Genomic DNA, 22840 nt, shown 5'->3' with positions numbered 1-22840 from the left:
TTTCCATTTGTTTATCTGTAAAAAGTACAATTAGGAAGAAAGTTCCATGCTAACCTTAATGCAAAACATCAAACTTCATTATGAGAAGTACAAATCTATGATCATTATTGCTAGGAAAACTAAATATTATGTAGTTCTGTGAATAAAACATGCGAGAGTCATTTTGTGTGCTTAACAAAAGCCACAGCCCTTTACTTCCATTACAAACACATACAAAATTACCCTGATGTCAAAATGTCAGCATCTTAAAGTAAACACAACTCAATGATGGTATTTGTGAAATATGTAAACAGTTTCTATTATGAACAATATGTCATCTGTCACCCATTACATTACTCCACAATTAGCTTAGAATGGCAATCTTCAAAGATCGATTTTCTACCATGGCTAAATGCAAAAGATGTTTCAAACAATCTTGCTGTGAGCCAAATGTGGGCATCCTTGCTATTGAGTGAACCACACTCAATATGGGCATCCTTGCTATTGAGTGACAGAAAACGGACTATTATACAACTTTGTGAAACGAAGGTCCTGGGGGACAACTTTAGTTGTCTGAAGAAGGAACTGCATCCCACCCTACCAACTGAAACAGGCTGTGGCTTCCCATGGAAATTCCTGAGCTTGATTCACTGGTGAACTACAGGCAACGGGCATAAGTTTTTCAACATCATTAGGCCACAGTATTGGAGCAATTATTTGTTGTATCAGCAGTTAGAATACTGTTGTTTACAATGCAAAGCTTACAATAACACCATGCGCACACCCAGAATACTACACAGTCTGAAGTGCTGTAAGCTGGATACATTTTCGCAAGGAATTTGATATCTATTTGGAGATGAAAACTTTTCAAGACAACAAGGATGTATAACTGATTGCATGGTTCTTTTAAAGGGTTGCACAGCCAGCAAGAGTAAAATACACTTACATTTCATTATATAAATCTCCTGTAATTACTTATGCTTGATAATTACACAGAGATCAACTAATGGCACAGCTCAGTTAAACACTGACTTCCAGACTTCTGAAGTACAACGTGGAAGTCAGAGGATGAGCTGCTTGGCCAGTTTCAGCTGGACTTGACACTGAGTCCAGCCACAAAGCATAAACGGCCATAGCTAAGGGACTACTTGCACTACGTAAAGAGTGAATCTACATTCATTCGAATGAGGTCAATGTCCTTGATTTAAAAATGCATGATTTCAATTTGTTTCCTTATGTTATCAATTTTTTTAAAAAGTTCAAAGGCTAAAGATAGCATCAAATGGCTATCAAGATTGTTCCGGGCTAGGAACCAGGATCCCGCCACAGCAGTAGCTCAGAGCAGCATTCTGACTGATGGAACCAATTTAGCCTCCAAATGGAAGTTCAGTGAAAGTGGATGAGAGAGCTGATGGCCCATGATCCAACAGAACTGAGGAACTGGATGCGATGGTGCCAGGCCAGCTCTGCTTTGCAGACAGTCTGATCTCAAAATTGATAGATGCTGCCGTGCCAAGAAAGCCAAGCGCAGTCAAAGGAAGAATGGGGAGGCTAGCAAGGGCAGCAGGACAGAGTGATCTCAATCAACACTATTAGATTTTGTGCACAACTGAAACGGAATACAGGTAGACCACCACAAATCTGGTGACCCGGACCTCGGCCGTACCCTCCAAATATCCCGACCTGTCTCTCGGTTTTTTTGCACCACATTATTTTCCCTTTTCTAGTTTCTATTTATGATTTATAATTTAAATTTTTAATATTTACTATCGATTTGTACTCCAGGGAGCGCAAAGCTCAGAATCAAATATCGCTGTGATGATTGTACGCTCTTGCATCAATTGTTTGGTGACAATAAAGTATAAAGTATAAATCCAGAATGAATGGGACCTGTGCAGTGCAGATTACTGATTTTGCCAAATCACAGGTGTTTAGGTTAGGATTAAATAAATAAACACCCCTAACCCACTTGATGATCACCTCACCCTACCTTTAAAATACCCTGTAAATAAATTTTGCTTGACCCTTCACCATCCCTCCACACAGTTCTACACCTTCACTGATATGGAGTTTAAACCACTTCATGAGAACTTCATCTAGTTGTGAACATCTTCCATCTGTCATCGTTTTCCTTACGCACATCTGTTTTAACAATTCGCTGTCAGCAAAGAACTGGAGCAACTTTTCTTTTTGTGCCTTTATATCATAAACTGTGGAAGTCCCAATGTTACACAAGTTGCAGGACATCTCTGTCAAATTTTTTCAGAACTTCCACCTCATCTTGTATAGATAACACATGGTGTTTTCTGCTTTCCACCATGAAAGACACTTCCTTTATTGAATGAAGACATGACTGGGGCTAGATAAGCACAGGTTATAAAAATAAATGCAGAATAACAGAGGAACAACTTGTTTCTTTCAAGTGCCAGCAGTTGATTCTGCTAATGGTGCCAACAAAACAGTGGTGACGGGTTGAGTGGCAATGTGGGAAATTTGAAATTAGGCTGGCAAAAATTATGTCCGACACAGCGGTGGAACCGGATTACTGATTGCCAGATTCGAGGTGGTCGACCTGAAGGGCTTTATTTTAGTCTGCATAATTAACAAAACACCTACCAGTCAACAAATTCATCAGCCTCTGGACTTTTGAACTGACTCCAACCACTCTATATAAACCTTGATCATTGAGTCCTACGAAACAAAACAAAAATCAAGTCAACAATGATCAATAAACTGTTAGTATACATTGCTGCTTACAGACAAAATAATTTCATACAAAATTTCTTCATTTATCAGAAAATAAGATAAATGCACATCAAGAGAATCCTGCCTTATTTCAAGATTACAAATATTTTTTCCAGAAATTTACAATGGCAGTTTTGTTAAATTGAAATACTTCAGTTTATAGAACTGTTCGGAAATGCTGAACAAAAAAAAAATCAGCTTACCACGGGTTTCAAGTGCATGGATGCACTTCTTTATTATGTTGAAACCCACTTCATCCAGTTGAACATCTTAAAAGAGAAGAAACTTACTAAATCACATCCTAAAAAATTAACTACATTGAAATAAAACAAAAATCCAACAAAATTTCAGCTAATTCTGATTATACAACATATTTGCAATATGCAAAAACAGTGAAAACCATGCAAGAACATGATTCTGGCTTCTGCCGCTTTCCTTTCCAGTCCAAATGAAGGGTCTCAGCCCAAAACAAACTCTTTATTTTCCACTATAGATGCAGCCTGACTTGCTGAATTCCTCCAGCATTTTGTGTGTGTTGGTCAAGATTTCCAGCATCTGCAGAATCCCTTGTGTTTATCATTTTCCCTTACTTTTTAATTAAAAATGAAAATTAAAATTTTAAGTTGAAATGTCGGAACGAAGTTATTTTTTGTACTGTAGACCATGGGCTCTCTTGGGGGTGGGGTTTGCTATTTCTTAAATGGTGAGTACAGGAATGCTGAAGTGGATGGGGGGAGGGAAAGGGCTGATGCTGCTTGTGCGTAGGAGAGGGGCGGGGGTTTTGAGGTTCTTGCATTTTTTTCTGTCATTCATTCTGCAGAGTTTTCCTCTGTTTCCAGGATGTCTGCGGAGAGTGAAAATTTCAGGTCGTAGATTGAATACATTTTCTGATATTAAAAGGAATTTAATATCGCAGAATATATACAATTAAAAAAACCTGGAACCATTGAAATTAATCTAGTTCTTTGAAAGACTCCAATGGACTTGCAAAGATTTGGAGGCAGAGCAGAGTGATGATGGTGCTAAACGGCAACTCCTTTGCTTACATCTTTGGAAACAGCTCCATTTCCATCTTTAATATCTTTATTTTTCCGTTTCAGGGTTCTTTTAAACACCCTGACCTGGAGTTACACACTGACTTCGGTTCTTTGCGGGAACAGGACTGCTCTCGGGGTTTCATAACGGGCCGTTGTTGTTCAGTACGCCTAGGGTTCAGCCTAAGAGTCCAGCTCAGATTTGGAAGCCTAGGATCTCAGGGGCTGGAGATAAGCAGATTGAGAGTCAGTGTCTCAGCAGGAGACCTGTGTGCTTCAGGGGAGTCAAAATATCTATGGCTATGTGCCCGAAGACCCGAGATCTTTGAGATCTTCTGGTAAAGAGCTCAAAAAAAGCGACGTAACAGACTTTTAACATTGTAAACCAGCAGGTTGCTTGTTATGTCTCCCCACTCGCTGGGAAAACAAAGACACCTCTTTCTCCCTTATTAGGGAGAGAGAGAGAGAGAGAGAGAGCCTGTGGTATGTCGTATACCAGGTGAAACGTGAAGTTTTTGGGGTAACTGCAAGTCTGTGTCTTTGCAGTTGCTTTACTCACACTTGAGTGCTCAGTGGCGGGTGCCGATGCTTTGTTTGCCGGTGGGGGGAGGGGGTATTGATGCTTGCTGCCGCTTACATGAGGGCGGGAAAGGTGCTGGCGGGGGGGGACTTAGAGGTTCTAACATTTGGGGCACTCCTCTGTTTTCGTGGATGGTTGCAAAGAAAAAGTATTTCAGGATGTATTTTGTATACATTTCTCTGACATTAAATTGGCCTTTGAACCTTTGAAACTGTGAGCTCAGGGTCTAAATGAAGCTGCAAGAGTAGTCAGTTAAATTTGTATGCCTATACTTACATCCTTCTTTTCTTAAATTACTCCTGGTAATTAAGTATACCTGCCATTAAAGGAAACAAGGTTACATCAAATTACACTGAAAAGGAGAACATGAGAAAAATTCTAAAAGGAAATTAAAACCAATTCTAAAATAAAAGCCTTGGCTATAGTGATTTTTCCCCCTCAATCTTTTTTCAATTTCAATAGCAATTGCTGATCTATTTGCACTACTACAGCCTTTACTTTGATCATCTCCACTACAGGTGCATTATACTTCAGTACCTATCATCAAGAATTGCATTGTTGTAACACACCAAGGCCTCTTCAATAGCACTTCCCTGACCCATAAACATAACCCATAAATGGAAACAGCACCATAGAATATCAGACCTAGTTTGAAACACGTTACAAAATTTAGTGTGACCTCCAGAGACAGATGACATCCAAATATTGAAATGATTAATCACATTCAAATCCTTCCAGTCTGCAACATTGTTTATCCCTTCAGCAAACGTATACAACCTTACAATACCAATGAGAAGTTACCAACCCTACACCACTTCTTCTAAACCACTAAAACTTTCCTGTGATTGACCTTACAGAATCTGTGGCCATCTGTGGTATGCTCATGGTCCACCACTTCAAGGTTTGACCTGTTGTGTGTTCAGAGATGCTCTTCTGCACACCACTGCTGCAATACATGGCTAATTGAGTAACTGTCACCTTTCTGTCAGCTTGAAGCAATCTGGCCATTCTCCACTGACGTCACATTAATAAGGCACTTTAGCCCACAGAACTGAAGCTCACTGGATGTTTTTTTGTTTTTCACATCATTCTCTGTAAACTCCAGAGATTGTTATGCGTGAAACTCCCAAGAGATCAGCAGTTTCTGAGATGCTCAAACCACCCCTATCTGGCTCCAACAATCATTCCACGGTCAAAGTCACTTAGATCACATTTCTTCCCCATCATGATGCTTGGTCTGAACGACAACGAATCCTCTTGACCATTTCTGCATGCTTTTATGCATTGAGTTGCTGTCACATGATTGGCTTATTAGATATCTGCATTAACGAGGTGTACAGGTATACCTAATAAAGTGGCCACTAAGTGTGTATGCTTTAATTGGGATTTCAACCAAGTTCAACTTTGAGACCATTTTGGGGTCTACTATCTAGAAAGGGATATGGCACATCATTATCTGAAATCAGGCATATTAATGACTGTGGTACAGCGGTAGGAAAGGTGTAGAATTATAACTGCACAGGCCCCTATTTTCTCAGTCACTGCCATATGTCGTCTATTTCTTTCCAACCAAAGATCTCTACTGTCATCTTTCCAAAAGTGCTGTGTGATTTACTTGTTTTGAAGCTGCTAAGGAAGAAAAATATGCTTGAATAATCAGATCTTTCTGAGCTGTGTATTTTAGGCAACAATGCAGTCTTATGGCTTACATGCTTTTTTAGAAGAGGTGAGCAAAAGCAAAACAAATTCATGAGCTGTGCTCTGCTGGTGCACTGCAAAATGGATGCACTTGGGATGGAATGATGCCAGTTGGAGTGAACGATTCGGGAGAGGAGAAGATGAGGCAGAGGAGTTCCAGTGTCTGTCCAACAAACTCCAGTGTGAGGGTGGATCGCTCACACCACCGAGCCAATTTGGAGAGGTTGAGCAGCTTCATCAGCAGCGAAATCTTGGCTCGATGCGATTTGCCGCAGCAGAGCCCGGGTCCTAATGCAAGACACAATCCACTGTTCGGACATCTTAAAATGCCAGCACAGATAGACTGGAAAGGCAGCGTGCCAAGAGTCGGGCGAGGTTGGATTGCTCTGGGCGCCAAGCTGTTTTGGAGAAGTCGAGAACAGCTTCTTCAGCAGCAAAATCTAGACCCAGAGCAATTTGCCATGGTGAAGCCCGGGTCCTAAAGTGAGAGGTACCTACATATCAGCCCAGATAAATTGGGGGCTCCTCTCTCCACGACGCTAAGGATGTGGACTACCCCCAGCTACTGTGCTTTTGTCTGCAAGCTTTGCGGCGATTTGCCCTGCTAATATGATGAACTGAACACTGAGGCTTTGAGCCTACTGCTGGCTGCACAGGAATTTGGATCTAAGGACACAATTTGGTTCAGAATGCTGTTGTTGCTACTCGCTTCTGTTGCTTGTATGATTTGTGTTTTCTTTTTGTCTTACTCTGTGTGCATTGGGGGTTGGTCTTTTTTTTAAATTGGGTTCTTTTGAGTTTCATACTTTGCAGCTACATGTAAGCAGACAAATCTCAAGGTAGTATAATTTATACATTCCTTGATAATAAATGTACTTTGAATCTTTGAATAAATAATTTATTTACCTGAAATATATAATTTTAATCTTTCTAGGTTTCATTATTCCACCAAACTCCAGCTATTTTAAACATTTCCCATGTTACTGGACAAATTCCAAAACACAAAGGCATCACTTCGGCTACTAGGGCATTGGACTACCACTTCTGCGTTCTAATCTGAATACTGGTATATAATCACCAATAATTCACTATGCCATTTGCCACAAACAGAAAATGTTCATTACAAGTGGCATTACATTCAACAGAACTCCCCCTCACTTTACCAGGAAGAACTGCAAAGTTTACAAATATCATTATAGGCCTTATTTTCTAGTTACAAATGTTAGACATCAGGTCAGTATCATTCCACATCTTCAACGGCAACTCAATTATGCATGATTTTCCATATAATTTAATACAGCAAAATTGCCAGAGCACAACACAGAAAATGTATATATTTTAAAACAGCACAGTTTAAGAAGTGGCTTATATCTCACTGCATGCTGATATCACTATTAACATTTGTGGTATCACACAATACTAATCTACAAACTTCTCAGTATTAACTCATTCACCCATGCAGCATTAATGCACTCAGTACTCATGTCTCCACTCTTTACAACTTACTGGTTCTTTTCCATCCAAAGCCTCCATCCACTGTCTACGGTCTTCTTCTGTAATAGCTTGCAGGGTGATAATACCTTGCCTGCAAACACACCAACGTCAAAATACATTTACTAAAAACACAAGCCGAAATGGGATACAAATTTTCTCCAAGTTACATCTATGACATTTCTTCAATTTGAACCTACATCAGTTAATAATAATTAATGGAAGTTAAAGCAGAATATTGCCACCCTAACAAATGTGCAAAGACACAACAAAGAACACAAATTCTTCCACAACAGATTCAATACTGCATATTCAGTGCAAAATGACATGCACTTTATTTAATGGTCTGTAGGACCACCTTATCTCCTTACCTGCCCATCAGCTCCCTCTGGTGCTCCTCCCCTTTTCGTTTTTCCATGGCCTTCTGTCCTCTCCTATCAGATTTCCCTTTCTCCAGCCCTGTATCTCTTTCACCAATCAACTTCCCAGCTCTTTATTTCAGCCCCTTACCCCCCACCAGATTCACCAAACCCCTTGTGTTTCTTCCTCCCCTCACCCCACCTTCTAACTCTGACTCCTCATCTTTTTTCCCTCCAGTCCCGATGAAGGGCCTAGGCCCAAAACGTCGACTGTTTACTCTTTTCCATAGTTGCTGCCTGGCCTGCTGAGTTCCTCCAGCATTTTGTGTGTTTTAACTCAAATTCCAGCATCTGTAGATTTTCTCCTGTCTGTGATTGGACTGCTTACCCATTCACAAGTTTAATCATTCATAAGTTGTGGAACAGCTACCTTAACTATAAGTAACACACACAAAATGCTGGAGGAGCTCAGCAGGCCAAGCTGCATCAATGGAAAAGAGTAAACAGTCGACCCTTCATTTTGACCCAAAATGTCGACTGCTGAGTTACTCCAGCACTTTGTGTGTATTAATTTGACTTCCAGCATCTGCAGTTTGTGACTTTGACTACAAGTCCTACCCACTCTACCTCTGCAAGGACTCCATTCCATTCTCCCAATTCCTCTATGTCCAATACTCTGATGATGGAACACCATGAATGAACACAATTTTTCCTCTACCATAGTGAACAGAGCCCTTGAATGCATCTTATTTATTTTCAGTACATATGCTCTCATGCCCCCTCTTACTGGGCAATGCAAGAACAGCTCCCCTGGCCCTTGCATTTGACACCTCCAGGTGAATAAGTGCAACTGGATCTTAATAGTACAAGGCATGGCCCTGAGAAAAAGCTTTAAATAGGAACAGATTGGGGTATATGATTAGTAAATGACTTGGCCAAGTAGCTCAACAAAGATTTGTCCTGGAGTATTCTTCGGGCATGTAGATGTCATCTCCCCAAAGCCCCACTATTAGAAGTCCACATAACATCTTCTGGATCCAGACAATGTAGGAGAACAGAAAGTAGGCAGAATACAAGCAACATGTCCTACCTGTGGGCAGTTCACGTGATTGGTGTAGGGGATGAGGTAAAAGTGCAACCATGCCCCGATTACAGCAGGCACAAGAGGCCGAACAGACTACTCTGTTCCGAACAAAGGAACCACAGCAGATGGCAAAGTACTACCCTACTCAAACAGAAACTGGGCAAATTTTATCTTTGTTCCTTTATGCTGGAGTCCTGTTCCACAATTACACTTTCATCTGTTGTGTTCCAAAGAAAACTACTCAACTCTAGGTCATAGTTGATGTCATACTTTCCTACTTGTTCTGCGAGAAAGCACAGCAGTGCAACGTAATCATTTAAATGCAGCAGCCTGTGTCTGCAACTTCCTCAGAACTCTTACAGCTGATCTTCAAACTACACCATATTCATAGCCTCCACAGGGAAAATCAAGTAGTTTTGTGATCTCTATATGCAGACTTTGTACGCTAGTGGTGCAGACAGGAAGATCTGAACTATGGTGGAGAAGCAATCGGGTATAAAGCTCAAGCTCAGGAATGTTTGGTCAAATATTGAGAGTTCAGCTGGAGTGAATGGTCTGGACTTCTCACAGGTAAGGCATGCTCTCAATTCTGCCAATCTTGCCCAAATTCAAATGACCCTGCTTGATTCTGGAGCCAAGCACAAAGTGCTAAGCATCAACATGGATTCCAGCAATGTGATTTAGTCATCGTCTTACCTATGAAACACCTCTAGAAACCTTTGACATAACAAACAGCAATATTTCCGAGTGCCTTTAAATTCAGGAATATTTACATTGTTAACAAATTAAATTAATTCAATATACAGTATTACTGAAAAGATACTAAAATCAACTAAAACACAAAATACTTAAATAATTTAAAAAACAAATAATTTACAACAATGCAACTTCCTTTTGTTCATTGTTGCTCCATCAATTCCCGAAATAAAATGGTTTAGACCAAACCTGGGGCTGATTCCCAAGCATAAACCTGGAGAAACTAAACAAGTTCATGCTCACTATTGGATTTACTATTGAGCTTAGACAGCGAGATCAAGACTTCTGTGTTTCCCCCAGGAGTCCAAAAACTTAAGGCACCTAAGCCAAGAAATACTTAGTCTCTTTACATTATCATATATTCAGAGGTGACTAGAGGCCTGTTAAAAAAAACTCAAAGGACCACACTGATAATTTGTGCATTTTTACAGATCGGCGGGGGGGGGGGGGGCCGGTGGTGTGAGAAACTTATACAAGAACAACAGTGGAATGGGTGTTGTGTTTTCAATTAATGAAGTATAAAGAGCCATGCTTACCTATCCTTTGCTTCAATATCAAAACAAAACCTCTTGTCTATGGAGTCAGATTTCTTCCTTGTACATGATTTAAGAATAAATGCATCTTCTTCACCCTAGATAAAAACAATACACTTCATTTTTAAAAGAAGCATATCAAGCAACATATCAAAACATACACTTTTTATGGCATACATCAATGTATCACAAATATTTAAGACACTAGCAGCTTAACTTTTAGCAGCATCTGACTACGTCATTCACACAGAATACAGCATCCAAACATTCGCAGCTGGCCTTCCTTATTCTACTTCTAAAGCAGCAAAAGCTCAATGATCTCACTTTATGTCCTAACTTGCATCAACTTCTGTTCATCCATCAACCACATGCTTGCTGACCTACTCTGGTTCTCAGTGGATCAATTCCTCAAATTAAAAATTCTAACCTTTTGCCAATACTTGCTTTGCTTTGCTCCATCCCACCTCTGAAAACCCATTGTCCTGGAATTCAATCACCCTCACGCTATGACCACGCCTTCAAAGTCCCAAACTCTGGAATTTCTTCTTATCTCCTTTCCTTTCTGAAGGGTACTTCTTAAAATTCTCTTTAGGTAGCATAGCGAAAAGCTATTTACCACCAGTTCTGTGAAGTGTTTTTGATATTTTCCTATAATTAGTTTTCTTACTAACAAACAGCAAGATGATGAATTACAAGTTCACCTGCTGATGTCGCAAATTAAACTAAGAAAGTTTATCAGTAAAATATTAAGTCAAAGCTTACAAGATAAATAACATTGTGGTAGATGTGAAAATGAAATGGCAATTTCAAGGAACTGAGAAATATGCTGCAAGTTCCAAATTTACACACACTGGAATTTACTGGACTGTTTCCTGCTACACTTTTTGCCTTGCATCAACACAACTAGAACATGTTTCTGTTCTGGGGAATTTTATGTAGAAATAAAGAAAAGGAAAAGGAGAAGGCCTTTTTGCATTTCGAGTATGCTCCACCATTCCGTACCATCATGGCTGATCATCTATCTCAGCTCCATTTTCCTGACTCTCCCCATACCCTTTTGATGCCTCTTGGATCCAGTAATTTATCAATCTCCTTAAATATTTGCAGCTGAAGAAAGAATGAGAATATTAGACAGAGATTCCGGGAGGGGATGCAAGACCTTCAAGGCCACTGCACTGGTTCCAAATAGCACATTAGTAAGTAAACAGACAATATCAGAGCATCTGTACACATCAGCACCCACTAGGATATGCACTTAATAATCAGTCTGGAATGCAGTGGGATGAAGAGTGGTTGAAACGATTAACCTTAAAAGAAAATCAAATACTCATTTACTATGAACACTGTAGTTAAGCAAATGGCATTCAATGCTATCAACATAAATTGGAAAATTAATTTCAAGTGAGAAGCACATAAACCCCAAAATTAGCTTCAAAATCAGTGTTGTACAGTCTGGCTCACTATTAAAATACCTCAAACATATGAAGCATTCCCTTTACATGGTAGGTGGCTTAAAATTACAATTAACTTTAAGTGTTGTCACCATAAATCTAAATATGTTTAAAGTAATCTGATGGATTAATTATTACCAATGACCATTGATTGGTAAGAATTATGGAGCAGAGCCTCACGAAGAGGAAGCCAGGTACCACTGAGATGGGGAAAAACTTCTTCAAAAATGCATCTTTGGAATTCTCCACTCAAGAGAGTCATATGTGTCCAGTTATTGAGCATCTTGAAGACAAACGACTGGAACTTTGGGCATTAAAGAAATCACACGAAGCAAAAGTATGACAGGAAAGTGGTCTTGAGGCAGAGAATCAATCTATCAGCTACTGAATGATGAGGCAGGCCTCTCGAAATTCCTCCGTCTCCACCGCATCTGCTCTCAGGATGAGGCTTTTCATTCCAGGACAAAGGAGATGTCCTCCTTTCTTAAAGAAAGGGACTTCCCTTCCTCCACCATCAACTCTGCTCTCAAATGCATCTCTCCCATTTCGCGCACATCTGCTCTCACCCCATCCTCCTGCCACCCCACTAGGAATAGGGTTCCCCTTGTCCTCACCTACCACCCCACCAGCCTCCGGGTCCAACATATAATTCTCCGTAACTTCCGCCACCTCCAACAGGATTCCACCACCAAGCACATCTTTCCCTTCCCCCCCGCCACTTTCTGCAGGGATCGCTCCCTATGCGACTCCCTTTGTCCATTCATCCCCCCCATCCCTTCTCACCAAACTCCCTCCCGGCACTTATCCTTGTAAGCGGAACAAGTGCTACACATACCCTTACACTTCCTCCCTCACCACCATTCAGGGCCCCAGACAGTCCTTTCAGGTGAGGCGACACTTCACCTGTGAGTCAACTGGGGTGATATACTGCATCTGGTGCTCCCGATGTGGCCTTCTACATATTGACCAGACCCGACGCAGGCTGGGAGACCATTTCGCTGAACACCTACACTCTGTCTGCCAGAGAAAGCAGGATCTCCCAGTGGCCACACATTTTAATTCCACGTCCCATTTCCATTCTGATATGTCTATCCACAGCCTCCTCTACCGTCAAGATGAAGCCACACTCAGGTTGAAGGAACAACACCTTATATTCCGTCTGGGTAGCCTCCAACCTGATGGCATAAACACTGACTTCTCTAACTTCTGTTAATGCCCCACCTCCCCTTCGTACCCCATCCATTATTTATTTATTATTATTTTTTTCTCTCTCTCCTTTTTCTCCCTCTGTCCCTCTCACTATACTCCTTGCCCATCCTCTGGACTTCCCCCCTCCCCCTTTCTTTCTCCCTAGGCCTCCCATCCCATGATCCTCTCATATCCCTTTTGTCAATCAACTTTCCAGCTCTCAGCTCCATCCCTCCCCCTCCTGTCTTCTCCTATCATTTCGGATCTCCCCCTCCCCCTCTCAAATATCTTATTATCTCTTCTTTCAGTTAGTCCCAACGAAGGGTCTCGGCCCAAAACGTCAACTGTACCTCTTCCTATAGATGCTGCCTGGCCTGCTGCGTTCACCAGCATTTTTTATGTGTGTGGTTTGAAATTCCAGCATCTGCAGATTTCCTCATGTTTGCATCTAGTCTACTTCATTTGTTGTTCCTTAAATTCACAATTATTCTTGATACTGTGTCTAAACTAACCTCTTAGAAACATTTGTCAAGAGGTCAAATGCAAGCAGCAGCCAAAACTCTAAGTGGGTGTAAAATAGTAGCTAAAATGTTTAGGTTAAGGGCTCCTTACAACATTTCGTGAGGGAACAATTTATGCAAGTGTGTTAAATATGAATTTCCCCCAAAAAGAAACTATATTTTCAGTCTGTGAAGCATGGATGCAGAAAGAAAATAATAAAATTTATAAATCAATTCACAATGTAGCATTTCAAACTGAAGTTTTGTAACTGTAGTGCATTCTGGGAGATTCAAACCACTAACACTGGAAAATGCTTTGTCTGGGTATGAGAAATCTCCAAACAAGTTTGAATACTTACAATTTTCCCACCTGATCTCTGATCAAACTGCAACATGGTAAACCTCTTTGTCTCCTTATTATAAGTGCAGTAATATTTCACCCAACTTGAACCAAAGGGGCCTGTTCCTAAAACAGAGAAATCACGAGATGTCTTTAAAACTTAAAAAAATGTTTATCATATTAATTTCAAGTTGTTATAACCATGTTACAATCACACCATGAATCTGTCTGAAAATGAAAGGCACAAATTATAGGAGTTATTATTGAAGTAAAAATAGGAATCACTAAAAACAAAGATAGTTAATTTTCCTTTGAAAAATTAATGCAAGTTGATTTACTGATAATGGGGGAAAAACCTTTACCAAACACTAGGCAGTAAAAATGTGCTCATACCACTCTTAGCACATCAATATGCAGTTTTCTGTATTAGCAATTCTGACACTACACCACTGAAACCAGTTTTTACAAGAATAAAAAATTAGGCAGAAAGATTAGGCTTTAAGACTTAAGAAACAAATTTCTTAATTTGAGGTTTTTTTTTAACAAAAATAAATATCTGGAGCTTACTACCAGAGGAGGTAGCCAAGTCAGATATGATCACTACATTTAGTCCAGCATTTAAATATGCAAATGCCGGCAGATGGGATTAGTACTTTGTGATAAACAGTCTCTGTCGGTGTGATTGCCTGAAGGGCCACTACTGTGCTGTACTCTATGAGAATTTGAGGATGCTAAAAGGCAAAAATTGAATTTCTTGAGGTAGCACTGAGCACATCTTGCTTTTTATACTCCAGCAAATCTGAACAGATCTTATTCCTGGCTAACGGCAGAGAAAAGATTGTAAAATTCTGATCAAGTTACCACACTGGACATGTACCCGTGATGCTAAGGCACAGCAGTTCCACTCTTGCTCAGGCTCCCATCAATCCTTTGTGGAGTTTGCATGCATTCTTCCTGTGACAATTAGTATTTCCTCCCATATCCTAAAGACCTAGGGATTAGTAAGGTATTTGGCCACTGTAAATTGCCACTAGGTATCAGAAATTAGTGGAAACGTATAAGAATAAAATGGGATTATTGTAGGACGAGAGCAGCTGGATGCTTGATGGTTGGCACTCACTAGTTGGAACAAAGGACCTGGACCTGTTTTCTGTGCTGCATAGTTCTATGACTATAAAAAATGAAATCATATTTCAAAACCTATGGTCATAAACAACGGCATTGCTTAAAAGCAAAATTGCAATGGCAACTTGTATAAACTCGGTTGGTGTTATAGCCCCATCATTAAAGTGGCAAGTATGTTGTTTGACTGACATCAATAAACCTTAGTGGTACATTTCTTTCTAAAGAAACGCTTTTAGGCATTAGAGTCAGGCTAATGTTTTGAGTCTCAAAATGACAACTAGGCTGTAAACATCATAGTCATTGTGGCTTGTTCTTTAGTTTGACGTGGACATTTTAAAATCTTTGCCCGTTTTCTTGAATTCTCTAAAAATTACGATTTACTAATTCACTTTGTCAATGATGGAGAGGGTGTCGGATTGCAAATGGTTCTTCTTTGACTAAACCCGCCATCCAGAATCAATACTCCCAGAGCCATAGCAGGTATAGATGTACGGGTGATATTGTATCTCCATGTGACAAAGAGCAGCAAGGTCTCAACCATTCCCAAAAAGACCTGATGAAGTTTGACAGAAAGAAAGTATTTGAGCTTTACCTTTTGTCAAAACTATCAAGGGAATTACCATTTTTAAGTGACTAATAATCAGATATTAATGTCAATAATTCAAGAGAAAATAATAGAAAATAAATTTAATTGAAAATAAAATAATTTGCAGATATTTTTAAAAATCATTAAACTACAGTTAATTTTAAATTATTTACTTTCCCCTTTCTGCGATTAGAATAGTGCAAATCAAATGAAAAGAGCCTTCGATCTTATGCAGGGCCTGAACTGGTGAGCTTCAGGTGATTGAAGAATTCCCTCAAGACGGGGTTCCAGCAAAGGACACTACTGTAAGTCCTGCAACAGCATGCTGCGAGAGATGTGATGGTAAGTTTCACAGAACAAGTCCCAGATTGACAGAGACTCTTTTCAGTGTGAATTGCTAAACTTACACTTTCCTTCTGAACTTGCAACCTCTGCTAGAAGGATGCCGCCCACCTAGTTTTCTGTGGTCTCATACTTATCATCACTTTGCCCCATTAATCAGCTTTTAAAAATCTTCTTTATGATCTGACAATTATACAGCCAACTTCAACTGAACACTGTTGCCAATCATAAGTTCTACTATTTTATCTAGTGAAACAGATAAAACAGACACAGAAGCAAAGATGTTTGGACATGTTTAACAGCTTCTTTCATGAAAGCATCTTTTAGATTAAGCAGTATTTCAACAGACGAGTATACTTTTTTCTTGCAAATAAAGGTATCCCTCTGTGGTAAATGGGGTCGTTCGAGTGTGCTCATGAGGATTTTTTTTAATCTTGTTCATTAGTCCCTCCACTTCAGTCCTGGCACCCTCAAATCGATTCCTTGCCTATAAAAAGAGTAATAAAACACACCATGAGTATTCAGTGACAAGGAGTCAGACATGAACATTTATTGCTGATCATTACTGTAACTTAAAAATGCTATTTTCACCTCTTTCACAGTTTTGACGAAGGATTTTTAACCTGAAATGTTAACCCCATTTTGTTCCCAGACATACTAAACTGTTTCCAGCATTTGCTGTTTTTAATCTTTCAAGTCTTTTAATACTCACCATTCATTATCTTCGCTTGGAAGACCATTACATAGGGTCAGCAATAACTCCCGCTGTCCCACCATATATATGTCAGAATCTCAACAAATCGGTACTTATTTATGCACCTTTGGGGTCAGGAATCGCACTACTCTATGTTCAGATTTAGCTGTGAGTGTCCCACCTTTGAAAGATGTATCACGAGAACGACAAAGAGCCATTCTTCCCCTCACTACTTCTCTAGTATTTAAAATAGCCAAGCCTAGTGATGTATATTAGCACCACTTCCCAGCAGCAATCACCCCAAGGAATGCCTCAGTTCCCTTAATGTACAAATTTCCATCAATCTCTTTGCTGAATATGTTAAGATTCATTTATTTATCACATGCACATTGAAATATACACTGAAGTGCTTTACTTGCATTAACAACCAACACAACCTCTCTCTCCCTGGGATATTGCCTGGGGGGCAGCTTGCAAGTGTCACATTCCTGTGCCAACGTAGCATACCCACAATGTTCCACAGAACAATACAAGCAATAAAATAAAAACAACACCACCAGAACAAGCCCCTTTTCTCCCAACCACCCAACCATACACTCGGACAGGTCCTCCAACCACACACTCAAGACAGGTCCTCCAACCACACACTCAGACAGGTCCTCCAACCCCTGGACAGGCCTCCAACTTAGCAACTTGGCCTCTACAGCTATTGTAGGCGAGAAATTCAAAGAATTACAACCATTGAAGAATTGCCTTTCATCTTATCCCTGAACTTCCAACTCGATGACTGTAATCTCTTGGTTTTAGACATGCAACCTAACAAAATATTATCTATCCATTACATTGTCAAGAACTGTGTATATTTGCATCTAATTCTTAATCAAGGCCTAACATTCTGACATACTTATTTATAACAAAAATATATACAAAGGAAGAAACAGTACAAAACTTTTACTTTTGTGGTTATTACATTCAGTAAACTTCAAAAGAAAAACACATAGCACTTATACGGCCCCTGGAGTGAATCACCCTTTCACTGTTTAAAGGAGGTCCCCACCCAATTCAGCTGACCCATTTGTGGGTGTAGAACCCTGGACTTTGGTCCTTCTCTACAGAGCCATATTAATAGCTGCACAAAGCTTCAGTGCAACTCTCAGTATGCATACTGCAGCCTGGATTGTGCCAGTCTGCATCATTCTCTTACAGAAATCTTGATGAACTGAGAGACCAAAGGGCATCATTCACCAAGTTGGTGACCTTCCAGCTATACTCGAAGTCCACCTCAGTGCAGCCCAGAGAGTAAAGTCCGCTATTGCACAGTGTTGGGGATGAACACAGTCAGGACATTTGCATCTGTCTCCATTTCTCTTTGCAAATCCACAGTCTACAAAGGAGTGGGAGACCACCTCTTCCCCAGTGCAGCCAGCCCAAGGACAGTGTGCACTGGAGATAATATGTTATCTCTACAGGACAGATCTAGTTGGGAGCCCCATCCCACTGCTAACAAAGCAAGGTCTTGTGCTTGATGGAGCAATCTGATAAAGAGACATTCTGCCAGATGGTTTGGATAGCCTCCATTTAGTACTAGCCACCCTGCACCAAATCAATCTTTGTTGCACCCTCTTATTGCAGGTACATCCTCAAGGAAAGAAGTCCAGACTTAAAAACAATATTCCAAATGCAGACTTACAGGTGCATTTATAATTTAGGGTCAGAATTAGATTTATATGATGTGAAATATGTTGTTCTGCAGCACGACTGCAGTGCAAAGACAAACTTATAAATTACAAAATAAATATTTTCACAAAACTTAAAAGGAATAATGAGGTAATGATCATGGACTGATCAGGAATCTAATGGCAGAGGGAAAGAAGCTGTCCTAATTCATTGAGAACGAGTCTTCAAGCTCCTGTACCACCTCCCTGAAGAAATCATGCTCTAGACAACGAGGGTCCTCATTAATGGGGAGGGTTGTGCCTGATGAAACCACCTGAGTCTACAACCTTCTGCAGTCTCTTGGGATCCTATGCCTTGGGGTCTCTACACCAGACTGTGACACAGCAATCAGAATGCTGTCCACAGTATGTCTGTGGAAATTTGTAAGAGGTGTTCAGTGATGTACCAGATCTCCTCAAACTTCTAACAAAGTACAGTGACTGGTGAGCCTTCTTTGTGATTGCATCAACGTACTGTGCCCAAGGCAGATCCTTGGAAACATTGACACACACATATTTAAAAGTGCTCACCTTTTCCACTACTGACCCCTCACTGAGTTCTGCTGGATGTTTTTCCAACCTACCCTTCCTGAAGTCCAGAATCAGTTCCTTGGTCTTGCTAGCATTGAGTGCAAGGTTGTTGCTACTAGTCAATCTATCTCATCCCACCTTCTATTTTACCACCAATGTTCTCACCAAGTCACTTAGCTTGTCCAGATGTTCCTGAAACCTCCCTGTATCCTCCTCACAACCCCACTGCCATTTAGCTCATTATCAGCAGCAATCTTCAATAAATTATACTTGGTCCCTTTATCGCAATCACTGATATGGATTGTAAATAGGTGGAGCCTCAGCACAGATATCTGTTCACCCCACTTATCACTCATTCTCAAGCAGAAAATTACCTGTTTATTTTTACTTTGTTTTCTGTCCATTAACCAATGCTCAATCCATGTCAGTATCTTGTCATCAACCCCACGTATTCTCAATCCATGTCAGTATCTTGTCATCAACCCCACGTATTCTGAGTGGATTGAAAATATCAGCACCCAAGTGTCCATTCATGAACCTGAATAATTGTCTGCTTTCTCATGAGATGATTGAATGAAGTTTAATATAAGCTTGCCAATCAAACAAACCTGATCATTTTGGCCTCAACCAAATATACTACAGAGTGGAGTGCACTGAAAATGGACCAACAGTGCCAAGCATCCTTTGTTAATCAAGTTCCTTCTCTTCAAATTCCATAATAAAGTGGAATCCCAGCCATATATGTCATGAGTAACAGCAGTTAAAAACAAAGCAAATGAGAAAAAGATGAAACTATAACCATACACTAATTTTTGCAAGCAAGTAACAACCTTTGATCAAAACACAAGCAAAATATGTACACCCACTTATAGTCCATAAAACCAAGCTTACATTTTGTATATGGAGGTGCAGGTCAGTTTTGTAGTGATCAAAATCTTTGGCTAGTTCATAACCTTGATGATAAAATGTAAAAAGCATCTGAAAGAACGACAGCATCTGAAAGGGAAAACAAAAGTTCACTTTTTTCTATATGATAGTTCCAATACATTTAGTAAGGATGGGTAAGGAAGGTGGGTAACTGGAAAAAGCAGACAACTTAAAATTAACTTTCATTTTAACTACCAAATGCTGTAGAGAGTACAATTTCCACAGAACATGGCTTCACAAGGAATCCAACCCTCTATAAAGTGGGAAAACCAGGATGTTTCTCCTACACTGGGCATCCATATGGCAAGGGAATGTTATCAAGTGCAACATCTCAAAAGTCAGAATTTCATAGCTTGGTGTAAAGCCAGTATCATCCCAGTGCATCATGGTAGCATGTTCCAGGGGGTAGTCTCTCCACAATATAGTGTGGGATTGGGTGACAACAAGACAATACAAGAGTTCCAAACAATCTGCTGCAGGAACCCAATTGGTCAAGTGGCAACTGTGGGAAGAAAAGAACTGACATTTTGGGTCAGTTCAAAGGATCTTCTGTATTGCTTTGGGACCAATACAGAAGATCCTCTGAATGCCACAGTCTATTCACTCTTGAAGAAACCAGACAATAACTCTCTAGAGTACATTGGACATCCATGGCACTGGGGTTAAAACAGTGATCAGGATTAGAGGCAGAAAGAACAAGAGAGCCACGGCGAAAAGGGATTCAATAGCTTTAAGGGAAATGGACATTTCAGTGGCCATAAATTTAATTGCCGAAGTGGCATTTCCCTCCTCCTACTGCCAGGGCCAAGGACAGTATGAAACAGATGCAGAACATTCTGAAGGGAAAGGATGAGCAGCAAAAGGACACAATAGTGTCAATAACAGAGCAAGAAGAAATAAGGACCTCCAGGCACAATATAGGGAGTGATGAAGAGACTGAAGAGAAAGTTAAATTTGAGCCTTTTAAAAACCAAAATGATAAGATAAAGTTGGAGAGTTATGAATAAAAACCTTACATTTGTTTCAACACAAGCAGAATGATTCATACAATGAGTAAGAATATAAAATATTTAATATAATAAATAGTAAAATATATTGAAGAGGTTTACTTTTCTTAAAACTAGATGGGACAACAATCCCAGATTTTTAAAAGGCATTTAAGAGAAAAAGAAGGATGAAGCATAGATTCTGACTGTAATCTCCCAGTGCTCCAAATAGTTCTCAAGCCAAAAGATAGGAAGTTTGCAACTACAATCCAGTCGGTCTGACATCATTAGTGGGCAAATTGTTGGAAAAAAAATTTACAAGTATGGTATAATTCGGCAATTAAAGCATCAAAAAAAGAAAGACAATCAGAATTGGTTTGTTAACAATAGATGATGTCAGACCAAATAATTTTTTGAGCAAATAACAAAATATCAACCAGAATAAAATACTTGATGTAGCATACCAGAATTTACCAAGGTACAGTACAATGCAAAAGTCTTAGGCACACATATATATAGCTAGGGAGTCCAAGATGTTTGCACAGTACTGTATTTGTCAATGTGGAGTGGAGAATGAGTTTGTAAATCTGGCGGGAGCAGAGGATGTTGGGAACAGTGAGGGTGGAGTACAGCAGGAGGGGTGTGGGACACGTGGCAAAGGAGGAGTGCCAGGGGCAGGGGCTGGCACAGGTGTAGACACACCCAGTCCTGAGATACCAAGCAAGGTCATTTGATTCCGAATAATTGGTTTATTGATCATTACAGAATGCCTCACTGGAGCTTCTGTCTCCCCTTCCCCTTTTCCAAACCATGATTCCCCTGTCCTTGCCCCCCACCTTCCACTCTCAGTCTACCATGGAGATCCATATCAGAATCAGGTTTATCATCACTCACGTTTGTCATGAAATTTGTTTTTTTTTGCCACAGCAGTACACTGCAACACACAAAATCACTACAGTACTGCGCAAAAGTCCCTAGGCAACCTAGCTATATTTGTGAGCCTAAGATTTTTGCATAGTATTATATGTGACAATATCTCACATGGGAGATTCATCAACAAAGTCTACAGGGTCCATGGAAAGAGAGAAATTGAACTGACTCAATAGCAGAAAAAGATGGAAAGTGGTTAACTGGAACGTTTGCAATTAGACGGCAACATTCAGTGGAATTCTTCAATATTCAGAATTGTTTTTCATGGTATAGATAAATGACCTAGACAAATATCAGAGACACAAACAAGCAGGCTTTGATGATACTCACAAAACTGGCTGCAAGGTTGATCTTGAAGAAAATTTTACATTAGAGGATAAAACAATGGGCTGATTCAGTGGTGTACCACATCAGATCGATTGCGAGAATGTGGGAGGTCTCAGGCAGCCATTTGACAGTGCGGTGAATTGACTGGGCCAGCTGCACAGGGAGTGTTCTCTCTTTTCGGTATGGGTTTCGAGTGTGCACGTTTCTCGTCTCAGCGGGCTCAATTCATAGCTCCCGCACTGTGAGCTGCCCAGCATGTACTGTTACTAACATGACTCAGTAAAAACGTTTAATCATACTACTTCTACGTCATTCTTGCTCCGCGCATACGTAACAAGGGGGCACCAAGTTGGTAAATGAAATTCAGTCTGGAGAAGTGCAACATAATACATTTGCAGACAACAAACTAGGCAAGGGAATACATGATAACTGGTAAGACACTTAAAAATAAAGAAACACAAGGATATTAGTGTATGTCCAAAATTTCCTGAAGATAGCAGGGTAGGATAGAGGTGAAGTCAGCATACAGGATACTTGCGTTTGTGGCCAGTGTATTTACTACAGAAGCAAGAGTTAAAATGTTCCTACTCAAACTATGTGAGAGAGTAGTTAGGTCACATTACAAGTACTCTGTATAGTTCTGCTCACCAGAGTGCAGAGGAAAGAATGATAGTACTGACAGAGTTCAGAGGATATTGCAACAATTATTGTTAGGGCTGGGACCTTCCCTTTGGAAGTTAGATGGAAATGACAACCTACAAACAATGGAAGTTCTGCTGCTGAGAAAATGAAACTGATTACTTTCGAAAAGCTCCACAATAATCCACAGGGTCACAACTCATGATGGTTTGCAATGTGCTGTGCAATTTTGCCATCAACTAAACAGTGGTAGGAATAGTAGGGAAGATGAGGAAAGAAGAACAAGGGAGAAAGGCAGGA

General features: G+C 40.1%; 1 protein-coding gene across 2 annotated transcripts in view; it reads right to left on the bottom strand.

The window, feature by feature from the left end:
* The window catches only part of arhgap10 (Rho GTPase activating protein 10), a 212224-nt gene that overhangs the window by 73794 nt on the left and 115590 nt on the right, over positions 1–22840 (bottom strand). For both annotated transcript variants that reach the window (XR_010017730.1, XM_063046452.1), the window contains exons 7-14: positions 19623–19727; positions 16149–16278; positions 13758–13864; positions 10263–10357; positions 7543–7621; positions 4615–4654; positions 2928–2993; positions 2596–2670 (exon numbers count right to left, since the gene is read on the bottom strand). Coding sequence is in view for 1 of the 2 variants with exons in the window: in XM_063046452.1 (XP_062902522.1) it covers positions 2596–2670; positions 2928–2993; positions 4615–4654; positions 7543–7621; positions 10263–10357; positions 13758–13864; positions 16149–16278; positions 19623–19727 (697 nt within the window). In the remaining variant the exon portion in view is untranslated. The remainder of the gene's footprint in view (positions 1–2595; positions 2671–2927; positions 2994–4614; positions 4655–7542; positions 7622–10262; positions 10358–13757; positions 13865–16148; positions 16279–19622; positions 19728–22840) is intronic.

The sequence above is a fragment of the Mobula hypostoma genome, chromosome 4 (assembly GCF_963921235.1).
Source record: "Mobula hypostoma chromosome 4, sMobHyp1.1, whole genome shotgun sequence".
In the NCBI taxonomy this organism is placed as follows: domain Eukaryota; kingdom Metazoa; phylum Chordata; class Chondrichthyes; order Myliobatiformes; family Myliobatidae; genus Mobula; species Mobula hypostoma.
The sequence above is the reverse complement of the archived record's forward strand: the minus strand, read 5'-3'. Positions and strand labels throughout refer to the sequence as shown.